The sequence below is a fragment of the Antedon mediterranea genome, chromosome 7, assembly GCF_964355755.1.
Source record: "Antedon mediterranea chromosome 7, ecAntMedi1.1, whole genome shotgun sequence".
Lineage (NCBI taxonomy): Eukaryota > Metazoa > Echinodermata > Crinoidea > Comatulida > Antedonidae > Antedon > Antedon mediterranea.
The window spans coordinates 4,348,190-4,371,234 of record NC_092676.1 but is presented as its reverse complement, the minus strand read 5'-3'; the positions used below and the strand labels follow the sequence as shown (position 1 = coordinate 4,371,234).

Genomic DNA, 23,045 nt, shown 5'->3' with positions numbered 1-23,045 from the left:
AGCCCAGCTTAATAGAGTTTAGCCAATCAATGAATGAGACCCTGGCTGGCCGGCTGCAGTGCTATGTTTGTATCTTCCTTCTATTCTAGTTTTAATTAGGCTAGCTAGAGAGTTCAGTTTTTAATACTAATAGAAAACTGAAGACTATTAACACACCATCTATTTCAACTTGGGTTAGAAAGCTAAGATGGTCCTTATGCTCATCTTCTAGCATCAAAAGCATTTTTATATTTAATTCCCAAAAAAAAACAGATCGTGGATGAAATTTATTGTTGTTTGTGGAGTATATCACGTGATACGACAAGTGTTCTGATCACCTGATCAAGACTTCTCCTTTTGCGTGTGACACACGCGCAGTAGTGTGGCAGTTTATTCAAACTGTATACTTCCACCATCACCTTCCCACCACCAAAGAACCCTTTACACAAAGGAAATAAAAGTAGTAGAGTAAGTAAAGGCTTCTGACTTATAAAATATCATAAAGAAAAGTACATAAGTGTTTGCTTCCATATCAGCCTAGTAGGTAGGCCTGCAGCTTCCCTCTCTATACATTTCTGGTTTATATTTCCGATAGGAGAAAGTGACTGAATGTGTGTAGGTCATTCTTCAGTAAGTGTCTAATTTCAGGTTTATAAAAAATCGATTTTAAAATTTGCATTTTTTAAATTTTAAAAGTTTATTCAGATAAATGAACATGTATTACATGGCAAGCGTATGTTTGGCGCAATCTTTATTATATATTTCGTGTTTTATTCGTATTTATAAATACATGGTTCTATGTTACTGTCATTTCCGTCACATTTATGGGATATACAAAGATAGAAAAAATAACGGTTCAGGAATTATAAAATTATTTCCATTATTAATTCTTTGATACTATATATTATTTTTGTCTCTATTAATCACAAAATGATTGTTTTAACATTTATAAGTATGATGTTATACGTTCAAAACCATTTACTATTCCAAAAAATAATAATTTTCAGAAAATAGTATGACTGTCACTGATGTTTTACAAAATTCTGTTGAATTGAACTAATATTACTATCCATTGACATAGTAGAAGAATATTGTTTATATTTCAATATACCACATAATTGCGTTCATTATTTAAATATTTTAGGATTTAAAAGGATAAAATATCCATGTGACGGAGATGAAACCGTGACGGATATGACGAACCTAAAAAATCATGTGACGGAGATGACTTTAAGATATGATTTGATTATGTTTATTGACCAGAGTCACATAGATATACAATGTAATAACATAATAAAGATATACAAAACAAAATGTACAACAAAAAAAGGCCCTGGCAATAACAAAAAGTCATATCCGTCACGGGCCGTCACAACGAAACATTGGGAAATGTGACGGAGCTGACCGTGACGGAGATGATGTATTTAGCATTGGACAACCTAGGATCACATCGTAGGCATGTCTGACAGCGGAGACGGATTGCATACTTCTAGATACCGTGAATAACTTGTACTTCCAGTTGAAAAAAAACAGAAATTATAATTATTTAATGAGTTCTATACCGTTCGGATATGACATTCAATAAAGGTACGCAGCCAGCTGTAATTTTTCTAAAACCTCGTTTTTTTAGTTTTTTTCCTCTTTTATTGAAAATGATGTGCTGCTAGTTTAATTTCAATATCTTCGTATGTTTACAACGCACAGTCAATTTTTTTCACCGCCGTTCATTAAACTGTAGACGGTACATTTAAATGTGACGGAAATGACACAAAACTGCGGGACAAGCTTTTTCCAAACAAAAACTTTAAAGTTTGAGATTTAATGTATGTAGAGATGTATTTCGAAGAATATAATCGCATGAAATCATGATTAACTAACTTTTTACAATATTTTCGATAACAAAAGTCCTGTTATCAAATATATACGGCGATCATAAAATTGAAGATGTACGATCGGGACATAGGATTTTAGGGGGTTGCCTGAACCATTTTTATAAAAATTAACAATATCAATGTAATTATCTTTATTTTATGTAATTAATTATATTTACAATAATGTTGATTATGATTTAAGTCAAGAATTTTTATTTTTTAATGATGAATTTTCAGTCTCTATCCCACCAAAGTATCGGGACACGATTTTAGACACTTACTGAAGAATGACCCATGTATGACACGCAGAAAGAGTAATAATTTACTGAGTTTGGCATTAATACTTTTGCACCTACAGACCAGTTGAACCTCCTTGGAGGCTTTCAAAAGCTTGTTTATTCTTCGTATCTAATTAATTAGTGCATTTGATACCTCCTGTAATTAAGCGACTAGGCCTATACCCCCCTAAGCAGCCACGGCGTCGGCCACTTTTTTTTTTTTTTTACTACAAATTAGATTTTTGTATGGTAAATTACCTCCCGTAAGTGGCCATCAGAAAAATTGGTATTAATTTTGATACATTTGTGCTTTATATATTAATTATTATATTACAGTAGCTTTATTTCGAAGCGGTTTTAAATATATTTCTGTGAAGAACATTCCTGTGTTTTTTAGATGCGATGAGAAAACTACACAGCTTTTGACTGACCAATTTGTCTGAAAATCATAAATAATAATAAACGACCTGATCATAAACAATAAAATACAATTAGCTGGAGAATATTGGGAAGAGGCCTGTTGCGTTAAGAATGGCGAAAAATATTGTGCATAGCCATAATACGTGATTTTGGCCCAATATCTTCAGAACCTCCCATAAGCGGTCACCTCTCGTAACTTGAAATCGCTGCTGTAAGTATTAGACTTCACAGTCACTCAGCATTACCGCCGAGCAGGTGAATGTTTTTAAATTGGATTCTGCAGCAGAAGCAAAAAAGAAAAAAATATATCCCAAAATACAGTACCTGCAGTACTTCATGATTCACTTTTCATGACAAACATCATATAATATTAGATGACTTCCATTTGCGGTTTTGGTAGTTATCCTATATTCTTCCATACCGCATTGTCAAAATGAGGAAAATAAATATTTCATCAGCGGCACACTAATGATGAATTTGTGTATGGACTAAACGTCATCAATGTGCACCATTATTTGGACAGGACTGCTAATATTAGTAAAAATGTTAATGTAAGTATTTCTCTATCGCCTCCTGATTTTTACCTATTTCTGGTTGGTTTAAAGCAGCTACTGTAGGCCAGATTTTTATTAGTTTTCTTTTATAAAGATAAAAGATCCATCAAAATAAACCCATCATTCATCTAGTTATTAAATATTTTGCATTATTCTGTAAAATCAGGAGTTCGTTAGTTAGCAGGTAAGCGAAATAAATATTGTTTCAGTTTATCTTCCTGTAAGAGCATAGAGCGATGCTGTACAGTATAAAGTAAGGTATTAAAGAGTTTATGGAAATAACATAATGAAATTCAATGTCTAATGCTGTCATGCATTGTTAACATTTACAAACATTCTGATATCCTATATATAAAAAAGAAGTACAGTAGTACAGTAGCAGGAAAATGGAAGATGACAACTTCTGTATACGAGATGCAAGACCGGAGGATTGCGCTGCGATAATGAAGATGATTGTGGAATTGGCAGTGTTTGAAAATTCAGAAGATCAAGTAGAAAACACTATTGAAGGTATACTGCACACTACATATACAAAATAAGGAGTAGTGTAGGTGTAGGTAATAGGGTACACTATTGTAACATTACTAGAATAAAGCACAAATTACCCATACATGTCCAGTATGGATTAGTGAGGCTTTCAATTTTACCCAACTGCAAGCTCTCTCATGCCACTGAACTAAAATCTTGCACTTTTTAAAACCATAATCTCAATATTTTTTTTCAAATTACTTGATGCCTAGAATGAATCACCGATCCTTGGCCACAACAACTTAAAAATCAACTTTTTGTGGAGTATAGTAGTATGTTAATGAATTAGAAACATTTCATCCCAGGACCATTTTGGCTCTGGGCGTTTTGACCCAGGGGGTTGGAGATTGGGGTCATATTTAGGAAATTTCAAGCCAGCAGAAATCCCAAACTTAGAATGTATGCTTATTTACAGATTAAACATTATTACATGTACACAATTTAAAGATGTATTGTCCCTTGAAACACAAAAAAATAAAGGTCAAAATATTCTAAATTTAAATTAGCCATATCAAAGTAATATTAAAGTTATTCACTTTTAAGTCGAAAATTCAAGCCAAAAGCAACAAGTTAAAGTTATTTTTTTAACAAAAAATGTCTGTATTTCAGTTAAATGATTTTTTTTTTCGACAAATTTTTGGAATTAGTCAAATGGACAATACATCTTTAAGCTGGAGAGTTTTCTAATATTTTTTTCATGAAGGAATTTACCATAAAAATCAATATTCTACTGAGATTTACTTGTTCAATTTACTTGCACATTGATTTGACCACTGGAACTAACCCATGGACAATAATTTGACCACTAAGACTCAGTGCTCATCTATATATAAATTTACGTAAGGGCAAAATTCGCTAAATCGCGCGTTATTTCTAGAATGTTTACTCGATGGTATATAAAGTTGGTTAGAATCTCAGTACTGATTTTAACCACCTGATGTAACCCTGTTTACTAATTAAATTTAGTTAGATAATTAAATTTGCCCCAAATAGGGGTGTTTTCCAATCGTGGTATACACTGTCTAATACATGTCCATCGTGAAAAATACCCGCATACAATAATACGAGGATGCTTCGCATTTTCCTATCTCCTCCTACGATAACTGTTTTTAATGGCTGAAAAGCGATTGAACAGCTCGAGTACAGCATCATAATGTTGAAGACAGGCCGATTTTCTTTAAAAAATACTATTTTGATAGATTTAATATACGTTTATAGAAATGTATTGATTTGCAATGAATGGAACATTCCAAATTATTGCATACCTCCATGGTTTAACACAAGTAGGTACTGTAAATTTATAGACCCTTGGAGAATAAACAGAAATGGATTGTAATGCTATACAATACTGCAAATAGGTATTAACCACTTTTGATCGCCATTTGAATCAAAACAACACGTGTGTTGGTACTGTTAGATATAATATAAACAAATATACTAATAAACGTCATCACTGTGAGTGTGGGTAGCCCCTACTTTTAGACTATAAACACATAATAATATATACTGTATTACTGTCAGTTGTTTCTCAACGTTTGTATTAATTAATAATTACAAAAATGGTCTTTAAATGTACTTTACTATTTCAATCGACCATGAGGCAGTGACAGTTTTAATAAAGTATTAAATCGGAAATGTTTTACTCTATTTAGTGGTATATTATTTATAGGCTTATATAAAAAAAATATTTCGTTACTGATTGGATAATAAAGAAATATAAAGAATAATTTAACAAAATTGGGTTTGTTTAAATGAGTCCAAATAACCAATTTCGACTCATTTTGTGACAAGTTTCTAGGTGCTAATTTTGGTTGACTACATAAATCATTGTGTCTATTTATTTGTTTCTGTAAACGACAATGTATTATAGTCCTGCCGTACGTACATTTGAAATCGCCAGTCTTTTTACGCTGAAATTACTATGTATTCGAGAACCATCTCTGTGGGCGCGGCACGAACTAGATGGTACGCGTACCATCTAGTAACTTGTAATTTGATCACTGGATGAACTACCATTATATGTGTAACCCTATGATTTTTATGAATATATTTTTACCATTTATATCTTTCTTATATCTTTCTGTTTGATTTTTTTCATTTGAATGTATCTGTTTTTACAATGTACTGTATATAAATATAGTTTATAGGTCAGTAGAAAAGAATGCAGCTTAATTGCAACAAAGGTTACCCCAAGTGGGTCATAGTGACAAATGTTTGGGAAGTAAGGAATGTGTTTTGCCAAGTTGCTAGGCAACTAAGGTGATTATCTTCATTTCTGATGATTATACCTCACTTCCACTTGTGCCTGCTCACAAGAAACATCTATACATTTTTAACAACTTTAAAGGAAGTCACTTTTTCATATTTTGGCTCTTTTCTTAGGTAAGAACTATCAATTGTATTATTTTATGTTTAACAAATTTGTTAATATAACTTAATTTGAGATTTAAGCTTATGAAGATTAGGTTTATGCATTATGTTTGCATTGGCTCAATGCTTTAGATTAGTTATGTGATACTTAACTTTTTGATTATATTTTATAACTTTTGTGATACCATTTGCAATTGCGCTTGGTAATTTATGTTACTGTAAAGTAAGGTTCTGCAATCACACATTGTTCTCTCCCGTTTTAAGTTAAAGGGTCTTGAAGTGATTAACTTGCTTTTGCTAATACTTTTAATTGTATGAGTGTATCAGGACGATTCTGGTAAATGTGGGTCATTTACTAGATGGCAGTACACTCTTGGTATTGATTGACCTAGAGACAATTGGAGTGTGATTGTAGAATTGAGACTATTGTATTATACACTTATTTTTGATTTCCGCTTTATGCGACATTTATTTTTATACCTTTAATTACCTTTTAGTTTATAATTTAGTTTATTGAATGGATGCGCTGCATTAACCATCCTGAGTTTATAATAGTCAGGTTAATATGTTGATAGACACACGTTTGAATAGCTATTGCTATTATCCATTGAGTTGCAATGTAGTTATATTGGTATCAAGTATTAGCATACTTACCAAACGAAGTACCTCTAACTATATAATGTAACTAATGTTTTAATGAGTAGTGTGAATAATCATATACCAATCAGTGTTAATCGAACCTGGCGGTATTGACGGATTATGTTTTATTTTGTTTAATTGTCTATCATAGCCTAGGTTATTTTGCAAACATTGTGGTATTTTAATTATGTACCAAATGATATTTGATTTAAATTGTTTTATAGTTATATAGTATATGTATATATTTTCTCTTTTCTTAGATGAGAAAACACTACTTTTGAAATTTACGAATCATTATTGCAATTATTACACCATTGGTCGGAACATTTCGTTGATAACATTTACTCTACTGTGGAACCTTTCAAGTCGGAATTGTTTCAACTGAAGACTCAATTTTAATATAAACTTTTAGTTTTGTGGACACTTTAATGTTTTATCTTGTGAATAAATAATATTGGTTATGTAAATTCTGACAAGTTGATGTCAAAGGAATAAATCTACATTTTAATTTATAAGGCGTTTTCCTTGATTTGATTATTTAATACTTCTTGGAAATTTTAGTTTCTTGCTAGAAACTCGGGTTACAAATTGGGGGCTCGTCCGGGAAACGTAATATATATTTTATTACTATTGTGTGTGTGGTTAATCACCATTATTTACGTCTTGTAATTACAGTATTCTGATAAGTAGGTTTTATTTATTTCTAAGTAGTTAAAAAGAGCCAAGATGTCGAAATTAATAGAGTATGCCTTAGAATGGGCTAATCTTGTAGGTTACCCAATTTTACTGTCTGCGCCTAGAACAACAGTGGCTACTCACAGGCTATATAGAAAGTTGTGTGGTGCTCTGCCAGTCGAAGAGATAAAACGAAGAGATGAAATCGACAAACATGACTTCAAGAAAACTTTCATATTAGCTAGACTGTCATTGAAAACAGCAGATATGAACATTCCAGAAGAATTTGAAATCTCTGAAGAAGATGACACGATTAATTTTACGATTATAGTCAAACGGGTAGAAGAGTTTTCATCATTACTTCCCTCCACGTCACCCGAACCAAGTCATTCAACTCATCACAGTGAATTGCTAAATGTGGCTAGACTGTCAGTAAACTACCGAAAACTTAGAGTATTCTCTGGCCGAACTGACAAAGGGAAAGACGAAGACCCATATCATGTATGGAGGACACAGGCAAAGGCCCTTATTGAAGAATCGGAGACAGAGGTTTCACAAGCTTAAAAGAAAAGGCGACTACGTGAAGCACTCCGTTCTCCAGCGTTGGATGTTATTGATGACCTCCGGCGAGAAAACCCATCAGCTTCAGCAAAAGATTATCTCCAAGCTATGGAGGTAGTGTATGGCTCAACGCTTACAGGTGAAGAATTGTTCCACCAATTCTTTTCGATTGAGCAAAAGACAGGGGAAACGCCATCACATTACCTCACACGACTGCAGGATTCTTTACGACATGTTCTGCAAAAGGGAGGTATATCAGAAGACAGGATGAATGCCGCAATTCTGAAGCAGTTCATAAGGGGCAACATCTTCGAACCATTGCTGTTAGTGGACTTGCGTTTAAGAGAATTACAAGAAGCACCACCAACATATCTTACCCTACTAGGAAAAGTGAGACGATGGGAGGAAGAAACATCAAATAGACAGATGAAGGCTAAAGGGCAAAGCCGCAACGCAGTGGCTGCATCTCATTCAGTCCAAAATAACGATTTGATTGAGCGAATGAGCAGAATTGAGAAAATGTTAAAACAATCGACTCTAGGCAGTACTCATACCCAGCAACAAAGTCAACAATCTCAACCAGAATCAAAACCACATCAACAAAAGACCCAATGGCAAGGTAGGGGACGACGACAACCATCTGACTTCCCTAAATTCTGCTACAACTGCGGCGAAAATGGCCATATTAAACGTAATTGTGCCAAAGAAGTAAATGCTGCATTAGTTAACGAGAAATTGATTAGCCATCTGCACAACCAGGGAAACTCCAACGGACATTTGAAGGGGGGCAGTCAGATGTCAAAGAAGAACGATTAGCTCCAAATTTTACCGATATTCCCAATGGACTGGTGGGGGAGAGTGTGACTGAAGAATGTTTCATTGATGGGTTAAAACATAATTGCCTTTTGGATAGTGGTTCACAAGTCACTACAATTAATAATTCAGTCTTTATGAAGCTTACAAAGACATTGCATCTTTTGTCAGATTTAGTCTTATGGCATGGTGGTGGTGGCAAAATACCATATCTCGGATGGACCAAGGTTAGAATTGCTTTCCCTCAAACTTTTGCTGGCACCAATAAGAATTTTGAAGTTCTAGTTTTAGTCGTTCCAGACACTGAAAATTCACATGAAGTAATTATTGGTACCAACACAGGATTGTTCAATCAACTCCGTCAGGAATGTAAGAAAAGGGCTGGTTCCCAATACCTGAGAAGACTCTTCATTAATACACGTTGTGCAGCTATATATCGCAATGCTGATAACCAAGAGAAAACCATGATTATACGGTCAGCTGGTAGTGAGCTTATTGCTGCTGGTACCACCAAGAGCGTTAAAGCGGTAGTCAGAAAGCCAACCAATGAAGTCACAGTATTGATTGATACAAATAACAAAGTCAATGCACATTTAAATTCAACCATTTGCCTTAAGAAATTACCCAGAGGAAAACGTGTCACTGTAAATATAGATGTTAAAAACAGCAGTTCAAAAGATATTTATGTACATAAAAATAATATACTAGCAGAAGCCACTATCCCTAGCAGCATTACTAACCCTTGTTCAACTAATTCTTCTCAAATCCCAGAGCAATTAAATGACATCAGTAAGTTACCGTTTGAATGGGGATCTGAAGTGCCCGTAGATGTTAAAAGCCGAATGCTTAGCAGGTTCCAGGAAAAGGCTGATGTTTTTGCCAAACATGAATGGGACCTTGGATTGACCTCTAATGCTGAGCATGAAGTCAACTTGAACGACACTACTCCTTTTCGAGAGAGGACACGAAGGGTATCCCCAGGCGACTTAGTTGACTTACAAACACATATTCACGAACTTTTAAGTAATGGAATTATCAAACCATCAAAGAGCAGATATGCCTCACCAATTGTTTTGGTCAGAAAGAAAAATGGCTCCTTACGAATGTGCGTCGATTACAGAAAGTTGAATGCAAGGACTGTGCCAGACCAGTATGTAGTACCCCTGATACAAGATGCTGTCGACTGTCTCAGTGGTTCCAAATGGTTCTCTGTAATTGATCTTAAGTCCGGTTTCTATCAAATTCCTATGCGCGAGAGTGACAAGGAGAAAACCGCCTTCACTTGCCCAATTGGTTTTTATGAATTCGAAAGGATGCCTCAAGGTATTAAAGGTGCACCGTCTACTTTTCAAAGATTAATGGAATCTTGTATGTCCGGCATGAATTTTATTGAAGCATTGGTATACATGGATGACATTATCGTATTTTCTAAGACAGTAGAGGAGATGGAAAATCGTCTCACCAAAGTATTTGATCGCTTAAAAGAGTTTGGCCTCAAGGTTTCTCCAGAGAAGTGCAAGTTCTTTTGCAAATCTGTAACATACCTTGGGCATATAGTAAGCGAAGAGGGAATTCAGACTGATCCTGAAAAGGTTTCAAGCGTTAAAGAGTGGCCTACACCAAAGAATGCTAAGGACTTACGAAGTTTCCTTGGCCTAACAGGTTATTATAGACGATTTGTTGAAGGATACTCGAAAATTGCAGCTCCGCTTCACTCATTAGCCAGTAAATATGCCTTCTCACCTAAGCGTGGTCGAACGTCAAAGAAAGTACGTCATGACGGGTTACAGAAGTCTTCTGAACCATTCTCAAATCAATGGACTGATCTATGTAACCAGGCTTTTAACCAACTTAAGACTAGATTATCATCTGCACCTGTTTTAGCATATGCTGATCTCACCAAGCCATTCCAACTTCATGTCGATGCATGCCGTGATGGTCTTGGAGCAGTTTTATTACAGGAAGTTGACAACAAATTTAAACCTGTAGCATATGCTAGTCGGACAGTGAGCCAGAGTGAGAGAAATTACCCAGCACATAAACTTGAATTCCTGGCATTAAAATGGGCCGTAACTGATAAATTTAAGGATCTTTTGTACCATGCAAAAGGTACCAAGGTAATGACTGACAGTAATCCATTAACATATGTTCTTACTTCAGCTAAATTGGATGCTACAGGTCACCGATGGTTGGCCGCGTTAGCTAACTTTGACTTCTCCATTCAATATAAACCTGGTAGAACTAATCAAGATGCGGATGCATTGTCCCGCAGACCTCTCGCTTCTGATGCTAATGCGGCAGATGAAGTTGATCAGATGAGAATTAAAGAGAATCTACAAACGCGAGTGAGTGAAATCTCACCTAAAGAAGTCATAAATGCGGTATATGGGATACGTTCAGCTGTTACCAATTCAAGTGACACACTACCTTATGCATATTGTCTTGGTGGTAGTAGTCAGTGTATTCCAGAGATGTATAGTAATGAAACATCCCTCACTGATGTTATTAACTGGAATGAAGCACAGGATGCTGATTATGTGTTAAAGGAACTGAAAGAAATGGTAAAATCAGGTCAGAAGCCAAAGATAACAAACAACGCGTCGAAGGAACTTACTCGTTATTGCAGAGAATATGCCAAATTAACATTGAAAGATAATGTACTGTACCGTATTATTAGCGAGCTTTCGTTTTAGTACGGAAGTAGTTCAGTACGGTAATTTGAACCGAAATGTGATCTACGCATGCGCAGAAATTTAAGACTCGCCGTAGCGCTAAATTTCAGAACGGTAGTGAGAAGAAATAGCGTCCTGTCTGAAACGAACATTCAGCTGTGTATTTTAATACGAAGGACACGATGGAAGCAGTATCGTCAAAGGTAAAGCAGTTTAATCAGTCGTTATTTTAGCTTTATGTAATCAAACATAGACTAGGCTATAGCATATTAAATGAATGTTCATTAATGTAGTGCTCTAGATCAGTGATGCCAAATATAAAATAAAAAAATTGGCTTAGAGATTCGGCCTAGGGCCTAGCCTAGCCTAGCCCTAGCTAGCCTAGGCTAGTAGTAGTATAATAGAGGGCAAACCAGTGGCCTAATCGAACTAACTAGCCTAGGGCCTAGCTGCGATACCCTAGCTGCTGGCATTTAGGCTATCCCTACACGGTCCTACAAATAAACACAACTTGCACAAATAGGAGGTCTAGATACGTAGGACCCCCTACTCAAAAGATGACAGAAAATGACAAGTTCAATAATATTGATAAAAACTAGCTAATCAAATTATCTTCAATTCAATCCTGCTTTGCTTAAAACAAAGGAGTTGTTTACTTTATTAGATTTATAACAACTCCCTGCCAATGTAGCTTAAAGTATTTATCTTATTGTCATACAATATAAGATATATGTAGATAAGCTTGTGTACATTTTATTATTTTTATCTTGATTTTTTATTAATTTTTTTTTTCAAAACAGGCAGAAGAAATTAAGACAAAAAAGAGTACAAACCGGTTAGTTAGATAATTCAATAGTGCTCACTTTTTTACATTTATTTTAATATATTATTATTATTGTAAACTTTTTTTTTGTATGCATAAAACATATAATATTATATAATAGTATGCTTTTTTCAGTCTGAAATAAATGTGTTATCAATGTCAATCAATATTAGCATGATTAATTGTATAAAGTGGATAGTTCATTCAAGCTATATTATTTATTTTCATTTATTACTTCATTAGATTAAAAACTCCTACACTGAATTGATGAGAAAAATATTACATTAAAAAACACTATCATAAATTATGTGATTTTATTATTTATTTCAGCATGATCTGGGACAACCAAAAGGATCAAATCCTAATAGGAGAAGTAATCTTGGCTAGACCTTTTCAGTCCAAGAAGGGCACAACTGAGCGGGGAAAGGCATGGCAGGCTGTTGCTGATGCAATGAAGGCCCGTGAATACAAAGTTGACAGGCGGGCAGTGCGAGATCGCATATCTAATTTGATGGATAAGGTGAAAGGAAAAAATAACAAAGAAAAGGCAGCCAGTGGAATTGCAGTGGAGGAGACAGATGAGGAAAAGCAAATAATAATAATAATAATAAATAACATTTATAAAGCGCAAGAGACAAAGGTTTCAAAGCGCTGTGTTTTCCAAGATCAGTGCAAGTAGTAGCGTGCGATTATGCTTCTCTGAAGAGATGAGTTTTGAGTTTAGTTTTAAATGTGATAACAGATTTTGATGAGCGTATTTCGAGTGGTAGAGTGTTCCAGAGTTTTGGGGCTGCGACAGCGAAAGCACGATCACCGTAAAACCGAGTTCTGGAACGGGGTCCAGGTTTTAGAAGAAGTCTGCTGGATGAACGAAGCGAAGAGTTGGTTGACGGAGTAATGATGTCACATATGTAGGCTGGAGCACATCCGTTGATGGCCTTATATGTCAGCAACAGGATTTTAAAACGAATGCGCTGATCAACAGGCAACCAGTGTAAGTCACGTAAAACGGGAGAAATATGTTCATGTCGTTTAGTGCCAGTGATAAGTCTTGCGGCGGAATTTTGGATTCGTTGAAGAGGAGACAGATAAGAAGTTGGTAGGCCGTACAGAAGCGAGTTATTACAGTCCAGACGAGATGAAACAAAAGCATGAACAAGACGTTCAGTTGATGTTTTGTCAAGGTACTTACGAATAAGGGAAAGTATTGAAGAATTCATCCAAGAAGAGGAGGATATAGAAATGTTACCAAAGGAAAGAGGAGATGAAGAGAAGAAAAAGGCTGATGGTGCAGAAATGAGAAAACGTGCATGTGAAACATTTGGAGAAACGCGGAAAAGGTAATACCAAATTTATGTAAAATGTAGAGGCAGATTAAAGTGTTTTTTATCCCCCTCTTCCTTAGTTTAGTTCTTATTTTTGTAAATTTATTTTTAGGCTTGATGTTGAAAGTAACACACCAAAAAGAAGGAATAGTGGGAATGACACAATCGGTATCATTCAAAAAAAAATGGAGATAGATCAGCAACTTCGAAGGGAGGAGATGGAGAGAAAAAAAAGAGGAAGAAGAACGAAGGAGGGCAGAAGAAGGAGGGCAGAAGAAAGAGGAAGGGAAAGACGATTTGAGGCCTTCCAACAGCAACAACTGCAACAACAACAACAAATGCAGCAGCAAATACTTCAACAACAGCAACTCTTGCAACATCAAAACCAGCAAACGCAAACACTGATGATGGCATTTCTTAAGTCCATGGAAAAGAAAAACTAGATCCTTGATATATTTTTTTATTGTGCTAATCTCTGCAATATACTTTCTACTATAGTTGTTTTTATATATATTTATGTGTTTATTAATGCATGCCTTTATTTATATATACTTATACCATTGTTTCTTTCAATCTATTAATTATTATCTTGAATGTTTTGAATACCATTGATGCCAAAGAATATGTAGTTTAAATCAAAGAAGTTTTGTTTCTATATGAATGAGCATTAACAAAATATAATTAATACATGCTTTTCAATATCAATAAATAGAAACATTTATTTACCTTACGACGTTTTAACATAATACCGGTAATTCAGCTATCACTTTAGTCACAATTACAATAATTTACATTTTAAAAATACACTAAATATTTGTTCTATTGCAGGTGTATCTTTAGTGTTGGTATGTTATATACAGTTAAGTGTTTAAGAGTTTTCCAGGATTTTTATTTAAACTGGAACCATTTTATTTCTTTTAATCTATTAAAGGTTCTCTTGTATTACAGTTAGATGTTTATGAATGTATATGGTTACAATAAAAATATTTATATGAATAACTTCTTAAATTTAAATGGAAACAGTTATTTACTTTTTAATTTATACAATTTTTAATAAATTCAATATCACTTCTATCACAATTATTTACAATAATTTAGAAAAAAAATACATTCATTGAAAATATTCTTCCAGCGATGGCGGTTCAAGTTCAAAATAGGCAGATGTATTGTTCTTATACACACATGTATGTGCATTTGTAAGTATTCCAGAAACAATGTACATTTTGCCACATGCACTCAATTGCACTTTCTGAGACTTCTTATAGTCTGTAAATTTAAATATATTTACAATGTCACCAAATAGCCATTCAACGCTAATTCTGACTTTGGACATTGCCGCGTTGAAGGCCACTTGTTCTGGTGTTATCCGTACCGTCGGGAAAGGTGCTTGCAATTGTGGGCGCAATGGGTACGCAGGATCACCATACACGCACAATACATTTCCCTGTGGATCATGTGATCTGGCCTCAAGCTCTGTCAACAGACCCGATTCACGAAGGAGAAATGCATCATGTCTCCTCCCTTCCACAGGTCCATATAGGTGAGCTATGAGGCCATTGGGAGCTGTCACTGACTGGAATTTCATGGCATGGATTCTTTTGTGACCATTATACATAACTTGTTGATGCTGATTTGGTCGGCATATTGGCCTTACGGTTCCATCAACGAACCCCCAACAGTTCCTCAAAGCAGCACCCTTTGTGTGTGTTGCCTCAGCAAATTCCTGTAAATGTTGTGGGGATAACCATGGCTGATCTAAGGATGAGATCCGATGTCTATGGATGTCGAAGATGTAGTTGGTCATCCACTTAAACGCCAAGTAAAGCTGTGGTACTGAACGTCCATAGTCCTTGATAAGATCTCCATCAATTTTCGACTTATTCTCCAGAATTACAGTTGGTGGCACCCCCAAAGCATGTTTCAGCCGGTAGATATCATTTTTCTGGAATCTAAGGGAAATAATAATACACAGTATATTTTAAATCTCATAATGGATAACATACATGATACTGGACATGTTATGGGCATCATATATTAATTTAATATTTAATCAACATTTATTACTAAATAGTAGCTTCTGTAGATAGTATAGTAGCCTACTAGGGCTATACATAAAAGAAAGCAATACCTTCAAGGTATATGGAAGTATAATTGTTAGTAACCAATGTTAAATGTATTTAAGCTTTATAATGCCTTAACGTTATCTAGCCCTACCTAGTAGTAGATTATAAATTGATAAATAAAGTGCTACCCTGATTTAGCCTGATGGTCGGCTTACCTGAAATAGCTGTTGCATTCATCATCGTTGAATTTATCCAAGTTGAATTGATATTCATCACTTTTATACTGAAAATCAGGATTACTTGGGGAATTCATACTATACAACATAATGAATTCTTCCTCGTCCAGAACATCTGATATATAGGCAGCAACAAGAGCATCTCGTACCCTATGTAGGTTCGCCATGTTGTAAGATGCTGAAAGTCGAGTCAACTGATGATGGTACCTGATACATCGCGCACATGTTCCCGTCGCGCCCGTGAACAAAACGAAACAGAAACAGACATGACGGGAACCTAGTAAATGAGTACGGTCACGGTTGGTTAAACCGGCCGTACTGCACGTTTACCGTACTAAAACGAAAGCTCGCTATTACCAGACCTCAAGACGGTAGTAAAATTGAACAACTCCTTTTACCAAAGGCTTACCGAGTGAAGGCTTTGACAATGCTCCATAATGACTTAGGACATCATGGCACTGAACGCACAGTAGCGTTAGTTAGAGAGAGATTCTATTGGCCGAAGATGTCAACAGAGGTGGTAGAGTGGGTCAAGCATTGTGGTCGTTGCCTAGCACGTAAATCTTTGCCTTCAAAAAGTGCACCGCTACACAATATTAAAACAAATGGACCTATGGAGTTGGTCTGTATGGACTTTCTGTCTCTTGAGCCAGATAGCAGTGGTAAGAAGTCGATACTGGTAGTGACCGATCATTTCACCAGGTATGCCCAAGCTTTTCCGACAAAGGACCAAACAGCACTTACAGTTGCGAAGGTATTATGGCAACAATACTTTCAACACTATGGGCTACCAAAAAGGCTCCACTCTGATCAAGGACCAGAATTTGAAAGTAAAGTGATCAAAGAACTCACTGGTCTATTAGGAATTCACAAATCACATACCACTCCTTATCACCCACAAGGAGATCCACAACCTGAGAGATTTAACCGAACACTATTAAACATGCTGGGAACATTAGAAAATGAAAAGAAAGTAAATTGGAGTAAGCATGTCAGCTCGTTAGTGCATGCATATAATTGCACGAAGCATGACAGTACCGGATTTTCACCCTACTTTCTTATGTTTGGAAGGGAAGCTCGCTTGCCCGTTGATATTTGTTTCGACTTGCACCCTGATGGAAACCAAAATCGTAGTCATAGCAAATATGTGGAAGATCTTCGTCAAGGTCTTGAGAAAGCTTATGATATGGCACGAAATGAGTCAGAAAAGGCTGGGCATGCTAACAAAAGGAGGTACGATAAGAAAGTCCGTATAGCTAATGCAGTTCTGCAACCAGGAGACTGAGTTCTAGTCAGAAACTTAGGACTTAAAGGAAAGAATAAGCTTGCAGACCGTTGGAAACCTGAACCATTTATTATTATAGAGAAATTTGCAGACCTTCCAGTTTACAGACTTAAACCAGAAAAAGGTAATGAACAAGCTAAAACTTTGCATCGGGATCATATTCTTCCTGTTGGTTACATCACAGAAGTGAGACTACCCAGTCCAGTTCCAGAAAAGGCTAGAAGACCAAAAACCCGATCACAAACAAAGAATACAACCGAGAATGAAAATTCTTGTTCCAGTGATGAAGATGATGAATCTGTTGTAGATGTAACTATATCAGTTCCTGTAGATAATGCAAATGATCAGGCCAGTGAAACTGAGCACATTGATGTTCTCAATGCTACTCCTGTACAAAATGATAATTCTGAAATAGAGGATAGCAGCATAGCTGGTTCACTTACACCACCGTATCTACAAGAAACTCCAAGTAGGCCTATAATAGTATCTTCTACATTTCCAAATACGGATGCCTCTGAATACACGCCTAGAACACTTATAAAGAGAATCACAGATTTTAGTAGTGGACAAGAGGAGCAAGTTCAGTGTGAAAACAATACTGAAGTGCCTGTAGAAACTGCAGACACAGCTAGTGGTGATACTAACACAACAACGAGGTCCGAGTCTGATGATGGTGATCAAACAACCAATGAACCAGAAAGTGTTACAGAACAAGGTGACGACATCACTGTAGAAACGGAGGAATACAGCAGGCCAGTCAGAAACCGTCAAGTGCCTCGAAGACTCAACTATGATCATCTTGGAAATCCAACCTGGTATAGCAGAGTAGCCACCAGTCTCTATGGTCTGGCAAATTCTCTAAGTGCGTTAGGGACAACGCAGAGTTCAAGAGGGGAGGTTGTAACCCTATGATTTTTATGAATATATTTTTACCATTTATATCTTTCTTATATCTTTCTGTTTGATTTTTTTCATTTGAATGTATCTGTTTTTACAATGTACTGTATATAAATATAGTTTATAGGTCAGTAGAAAAGAATGCAGCTTAATTGCAACAAAGGTTACCCCAAGTGGGTCATAGTGACAAATGTTTGGGAAGTAAGGAATGTGTTTTGCCAAGTTGCTAGGCAACTAAGGTGATTATCTTCATTTCTGATGATTATACCTCACTTCCACTTGTGCCTGCTCACAAGAAACATCTATACATTTTTAACAACTTTAAAGGAAGTCACTTTTTCATATTTTGGCTCTTTTCTTAGGTAAGAACTATCAATTGTATTATTTTATGTTTAACAAATTTGTTAATATAACTTAATTTGAGATTTAAGCTTATGAAGATTAGGTTTATGCATTATGTTTGCATTGGCTCAATGCTTTAGATTAGTTATGTGATACTTAACTTTTTGATTATATTTTATAACTTTTGTGATACCATTTGCAATTGCGCTTGGTAATTTATGTTACTGTAAAGTAAGGTTCTGCAATCACACATTGTTCTCTCCCGTTTTAAGTTAAAGGGTCTTGAAGTGATTAACTTGCTTTTGCTAATACTTTTAATTGTATGAGTGTATCAGGACGATTCTGGTAAATGTGGGTCATTTACTAGATGGCAGTACACTCTTGGTATTGATTGACCTAGAGACAATTGGAGTGTGATTGTAGAATTGAGACTATTGTATTATACACTTATTTTTGATTTCCGCTTTATGCGACATTTATTTTTATACCTTTAATTACCTTTTAGTTTATAATTTAGTTTATTGAATGGATGCGCTGCATTAACCATCCTGAGTTTATAATAGTCAGGTTAATATGTTGATAGACACACGTTTGAATAGCTATTGCTATTATCCATTGAGTTGCAATGTAGTTATATTGGTATCAAGTATTAGCATACTTACCAAACGAAGTACCTCTAACTATATAATGTAACTAATGTTTTAATGAGTAGTGTGAATAATCATATACCAATCAGTGTTAATCGAACCTGGCGGTATTGACGGATTATGTTTTATTTTGTTTAATTGTCTATCATAGCCTAGGTTATTTTGCAAACATTGTGGTATTTTAATTATGTACCAAATGATATTTGATTTAAATTGTTTTATAGTTATATAGTATATGTATATATTTTCTCTTTTCTTAGATGAGAAAACACTACTTTTGAAATTTACGAATCATTATTGCAATTATTACACCATTGGTCGGAACATTTCGTTGATAACATTTACTCTACTGTGGAACCTTTCAAGTCGGAATTGTTTCAACTGAAGACTCAATTTTAATATAAACTTTTAGTTTTGTGGACACTTTAATGTTTTATCTTGTGAATAAATAATATTGGTTATGTAAATTCTGACAAGTTGATGTCAAAGGAATAAATCTACATTTTAATTTATAAGGCGTTTTCCTTGATTTGATTATTTAATACTTCTTGGAAATTTTAGTTTCTTGCTAGAAACTCGGGTTACATATGACTACTGGGTCTTACGCACGGACTGGAACCAACTTATAGTATGACCCTGCTGTAATGTAAACATAGGAAGATCCAATTTAGTATCAACGGCGCAGATTTATCTATCTATCTATCTATAAGCGCCCACTTGCACACTTGTTTTCTGAAATGTAGCTTTCCTGTGAGATGTTTATTGAACTTGTTAAAACTCTTGTTTTTTTTCAGGTCTACAGAAGGATATATTTGAGCCAGGAAGCATTGTGTCTTGCATAGTAGCGGAATATAAAAGACCAGAAGTAGAGATATTTGAAGTAATTGGTTACAGTGTTTTCTTCTATACATACAGTACTTGGAAGGGAAAGGTGGTTTATATGGAAGACCTATATATCATGAAAGAGTTCAGAGGTAAATGACCTACTAACTGACCTATGACCTACTTCTAACTGACCTTTAATGTATGTGAATGCATCCCAAGATTTTGATTGGTTGCAATCAGTTAAAATTAAAGTGATGTGTATTTCTAACTATGTTATTATTATTTTTTTCTGCGGAAACTGAACATTCTTAGTTGAAATCCAACCAAAACCAAAAAAATGGTTTTAATATTTTAAAAATGCTTTCTGGTAATATAAGCCAAATTTCAATAAAAAGTCAATAGCATGTCACCAAAAAAGAAAATATCAATGTTATTCTTTGCTTAAATTTTATAGAAAGAGGTTACGGAAGAATTTTGATGAGAAGGGTTGCTGAGGTAATTATGTCAAAAAATAACTGAAAAACGTGAATAATTAATATAAATAAACAATATAACACCCTTTTCTAAATCATTGCCAGTCGCAACGCACGCTTGTGCTCAGGTTCTTAAAGTTTAATTCTTTTTTCACTTTTTAAATTATACCCGACAATAGTTTTTCGTCACAAATTTTACTTTAACACTTAATGTTCATGGTATAAGTAGGCTAATAAAGTATCTTAAAAATTGATTTACAGAAATATATATTCATACATTATATTCTGACTGATTGACCACCATTATGGCTACGCCTAAGGCAGAAACATTGCCGCCAAAAATAAGAAATTATAGGCCATAGTTCAGCGGTTTGGCGGACTCATTTACCCTCAAACATGGGCTAGGGGCGAGCATGAGACACCTCCTTGGATCTCACAGACCCGTAATATTCCAATACACCCAGTACTTACCAAGTTACGCACAGTCTTAACTTTGACCATATTGACATTTTGGCCCCTGTACTGACCAAGCATCCCAATTTTTTTCGGCCAATAGCAAAAAATTGTTTTGATATAAGGAAGCAAAAAAAATTGTTGGCATAGTTTGCTAGAGGTTGCAGGTAACCCCTTTCTGGCTCCCCAACTACACCATGTTCTGAGTTTGAGTATGATATTGTTCTTTAGAAATGAGGCTCAATTTTTTTGTTGATTTTTGCACATTTTTCATAGGTATTTATTATCTAACATAACTTTTAAATAATTAATAAGAAAGAAGGTTTAATTATCTATAAAATAAATCAATTTTCATCATAAACGGTTATGTATTTAATGAGTTACAACCGAAAATAGAGTACCTGTATCTTACATAAATAGCGCCCTCAACTTCACAATTTTACTAAACATTATTAAATCCCTGCTACAAGTACCCAAACGTAATCGTTAATAACTTATGTTTGCCTTTTCACAAGCACATGTAGTTTACACATTATTTCTAGTATATATTGGGTAAAAAAAAAATAATTATGGCTTCTTGTCTTAATTAACATAATAAATATTGCATATCACAGATTTTGCTGATTTTTTTGCCAAAATTATACATTTTTGCTTTAAAAAAGTAATACATAACATCATTTGAATAAAAAGAACAAATCACACATCTACACGTACGTAATCAAACATCGTATACTCTATCTCTAACAATTTTTTCAAACTTCTGTCGACTAAAGCCGAAGTATAGTCGTTATCGCGGAACCGTTCTATGGTTACCACCAGGTAGGCTTACTTCATCAAAGCTTCTATGAATGGATGTACTGGTTGGGAACAGAAAAACTAGTAGACCATACCCAGTACCGTTTTGATTTCGATCAATCGGGAAATTAACCTCACGAATATTATTAAATACATAACATCATTTGAATAAAAAGAACAAATCACACATCTACACGTACGTAATCAAACATCGTATACTCTATCTCTAACAATTTTTTCAAACTTCTGTCGACTAAAGCCGAAGTATAGTCGTTATCTCGGAACCGTTCTATGGTTACCACCAGGTAGGCTTACTTCATCAAAGCTTCTATGAATGGATGTACTGGTTGGGAGCAGAAAAACTAGTAGACCATACCCAGTACCGTTTTGATTTCGATCAATCGGGAAATTAACCTCACGAATGCTGACTATAGGAAACATGTATCCGAGTTATTTGAGTCCAAAACAAAGTCTCTACAGAAATTTTAGTCGCATTATGTATGCAAACATTGATAAATGGGGTCGAGGGTCAATTGTTGTATTTCCGGTCATTTTTTCGTAAAATGTTTCATTAGAGTAAATATAAATATGTACATTCTGAACAAGTTATTGAAAAAAATCAACTCTCTAGCCTTAGTGGTTTTCGATATATAGGAACCTTTAATTTCACCCTCTAATTTGCATATTTCATGTAACTTGTACTAATAATTTGCATACTTTGGAGGTGAGTGATACAGGTGTGATTTTGAGATCTACTAAACAGTCCTATGTTGGCTATTAGAAACCTGTATCGGAGTCATTTGAGGGAAAAACAAAGTCTCTACAGACATTTTAGTTTCATTTATATGCAATATTGAGAAATGGGGTCGAGGGTCAAATGTCATACTTCCGGTCAATGTTTTGTAAAATGTTTCATTGGAGCAAATAGAAATATGTTCATTCTGAATACTGCTGTGAAAAAATCAGCTCTCTAGCATTTAGTGGTTTTCGAGATATAGGACAACTGTAATTTTTTCCCCTTATTTGCATATTTTATTTAAATTGTACTACTAATTTGCATACTTTCGAGGTGTGTGACAAAGGTGTGATTTTGGGAATTACAAAGAGATCCTATGCTGGCTATTAGGAACCCATGTCTGGGTCATTTGAGGGCAAAATAAAGTCTCTACAGACATTTTAGTCACATTGTATATGCAAACATTGAGAAATGGGGTCGAAGGTCAAATGTTGTACTTCCGGTCATTTTTTCGTAAAATGTTTCATTAGAGTAAATATAAATATATACATTGTGAATAGATCAGTGAAAAAATCAACTCTCTCGGACTAGTAGTTTTTGAGATATGGTAACCCTGTAATTTCACCCTAATTTGCATATTTAAGCTAATTTGCATATCATCGGAATGAGTGACAGAGGTGTGATGCTCAAATTTTGATCTCCTCATCATATATGACCATTTAAAAAAGAAAAATCTCTGTTTGCAATTTGTTTCACTTTGGGCTGTTTTTTTTTTGCTAGATTGA

General features: G+C 34.9%; 4 protein-coding genes across 4 annotated transcripts in view; 2 read left to right on the top strand and 2 right to left on the bottom strand.

Annotated features, from left to right (window-relative positions):
• The window catches only part of LOC140054101 (phosphatidylinositol-binding clathrin assembly protein-like), a 44,789-nt gene extending 44,519 nt beyond the window's left edge, over positions 1–270 (bottom strand). Inside the window, exon 1 of the mRNA XM_072098970.1 lies at positions 157–270. The gene's annotated coding sequence lies outside the window, so the exon portion shown is untranslated. The remainder of the gene's footprint in view (positions 1–156) is intronic.
• A 5,396-nt stretch (positions 271–5,666) lies between these two features.
• Positions 5,667–8,830, top strand: LOC140054103 (paraneoplastic antigen Ma3 homolog). Its single transcript, XM_072098973.1, has 2 exons — positions 5,667–6,012; positions 6,900–8,830. The coding sequence occupies exon 2, from the start codon at positions 7,984–7,986 to the stop codon at positions 8,689–8,691; it is 708 nt and encodes a 235-aa protein (XP_071955074.1). The 5' UTR covers positions 5,667–6,012; positions 6,900–7,983; the 3' UTR covers positions 8,692–8,830.
• A 2,712-nt stretch (positions 8,831–11,542) lies between these two features.
• Positions 11,543–14,059, top strand: LOC140054961 (uncharacterized). The gene is made up of 5 exons (XM_072100103.1): positions 11,543–11,563; positions 12,161–12,195; positions 12,514–12,771; positions 13,368–13,523; positions 13,621–14,059. Exons 1-5 carry the CDS (start codon positions 11,543–11,545, stop codon positions 13,949–13,951), a joined length of 801 nt encoding a protein of 266 aa, XP_071956204.1. The 3' UTR covers positions 13,952–14,059.
• Positions 14,060–14,578: 519 nt separating this feature from the next.
• Positions 14,579–15,974, bottom strand: LOC140054102 (uncharacterized). Its single transcript, XM_072098971.1, has 2 exons — positions 15,787–15,974; positions 14,579–15,457 (listed from the first exon to the last, which is right to left on the bottom strand). Exons 1-2 carry the CDS (start codon positions 15,972–15,974, stop codon positions 14,620–14,622), a joined length of 1,026 nt encoding a protein of 341 aa, XP_071955072.1. The 3' UTR covers positions 14,579–14,619.
• Positions 15,975–23,045: the final 7,071 nt, after the last annotated feature.

Coding starts and splice junctions, on each gene's coding strand:
- LOC140054103 (XM_072098973.1), top strand. CDS start 7,984: ATGGAGGTAGTGTATGGCTCAACGCTTACAGGTGAAGAATTGTTCCAC.
- LOC140054961 (XM_072100103.1), top strand. CDS start 11,543: ATGGAAGCAGTATCGTCAAAG. Junction 11,564..12,160: donor TGGAAGCAGTATCGTCAAAG/GTAAAGCAGTTT, acceptor TTTTCAAAACAG/GCAGAAGAAATTAAGACAAA. Junction 12,772..13,367: donor GAGGAGACAGATGAGGAAAA/GCAAATAATAAT, acceptor TGTTTTGTCAAG/GTACTTACGAATAAGGGAAA.
- LOC140054102 (XM_072098971.1), bottom strand. CDS start 15,974: ATGGCGAACCTACATAGGGTACGAGATGCTCTTGTTGCTGCCTATATA. Junction 15,458..15,786: donor GAATGCAACAGCTATTTCAG/GTAAGCCGACCA, acceptor TATTTCCCTTAG/ATTCCAGAAAAATGATATCT.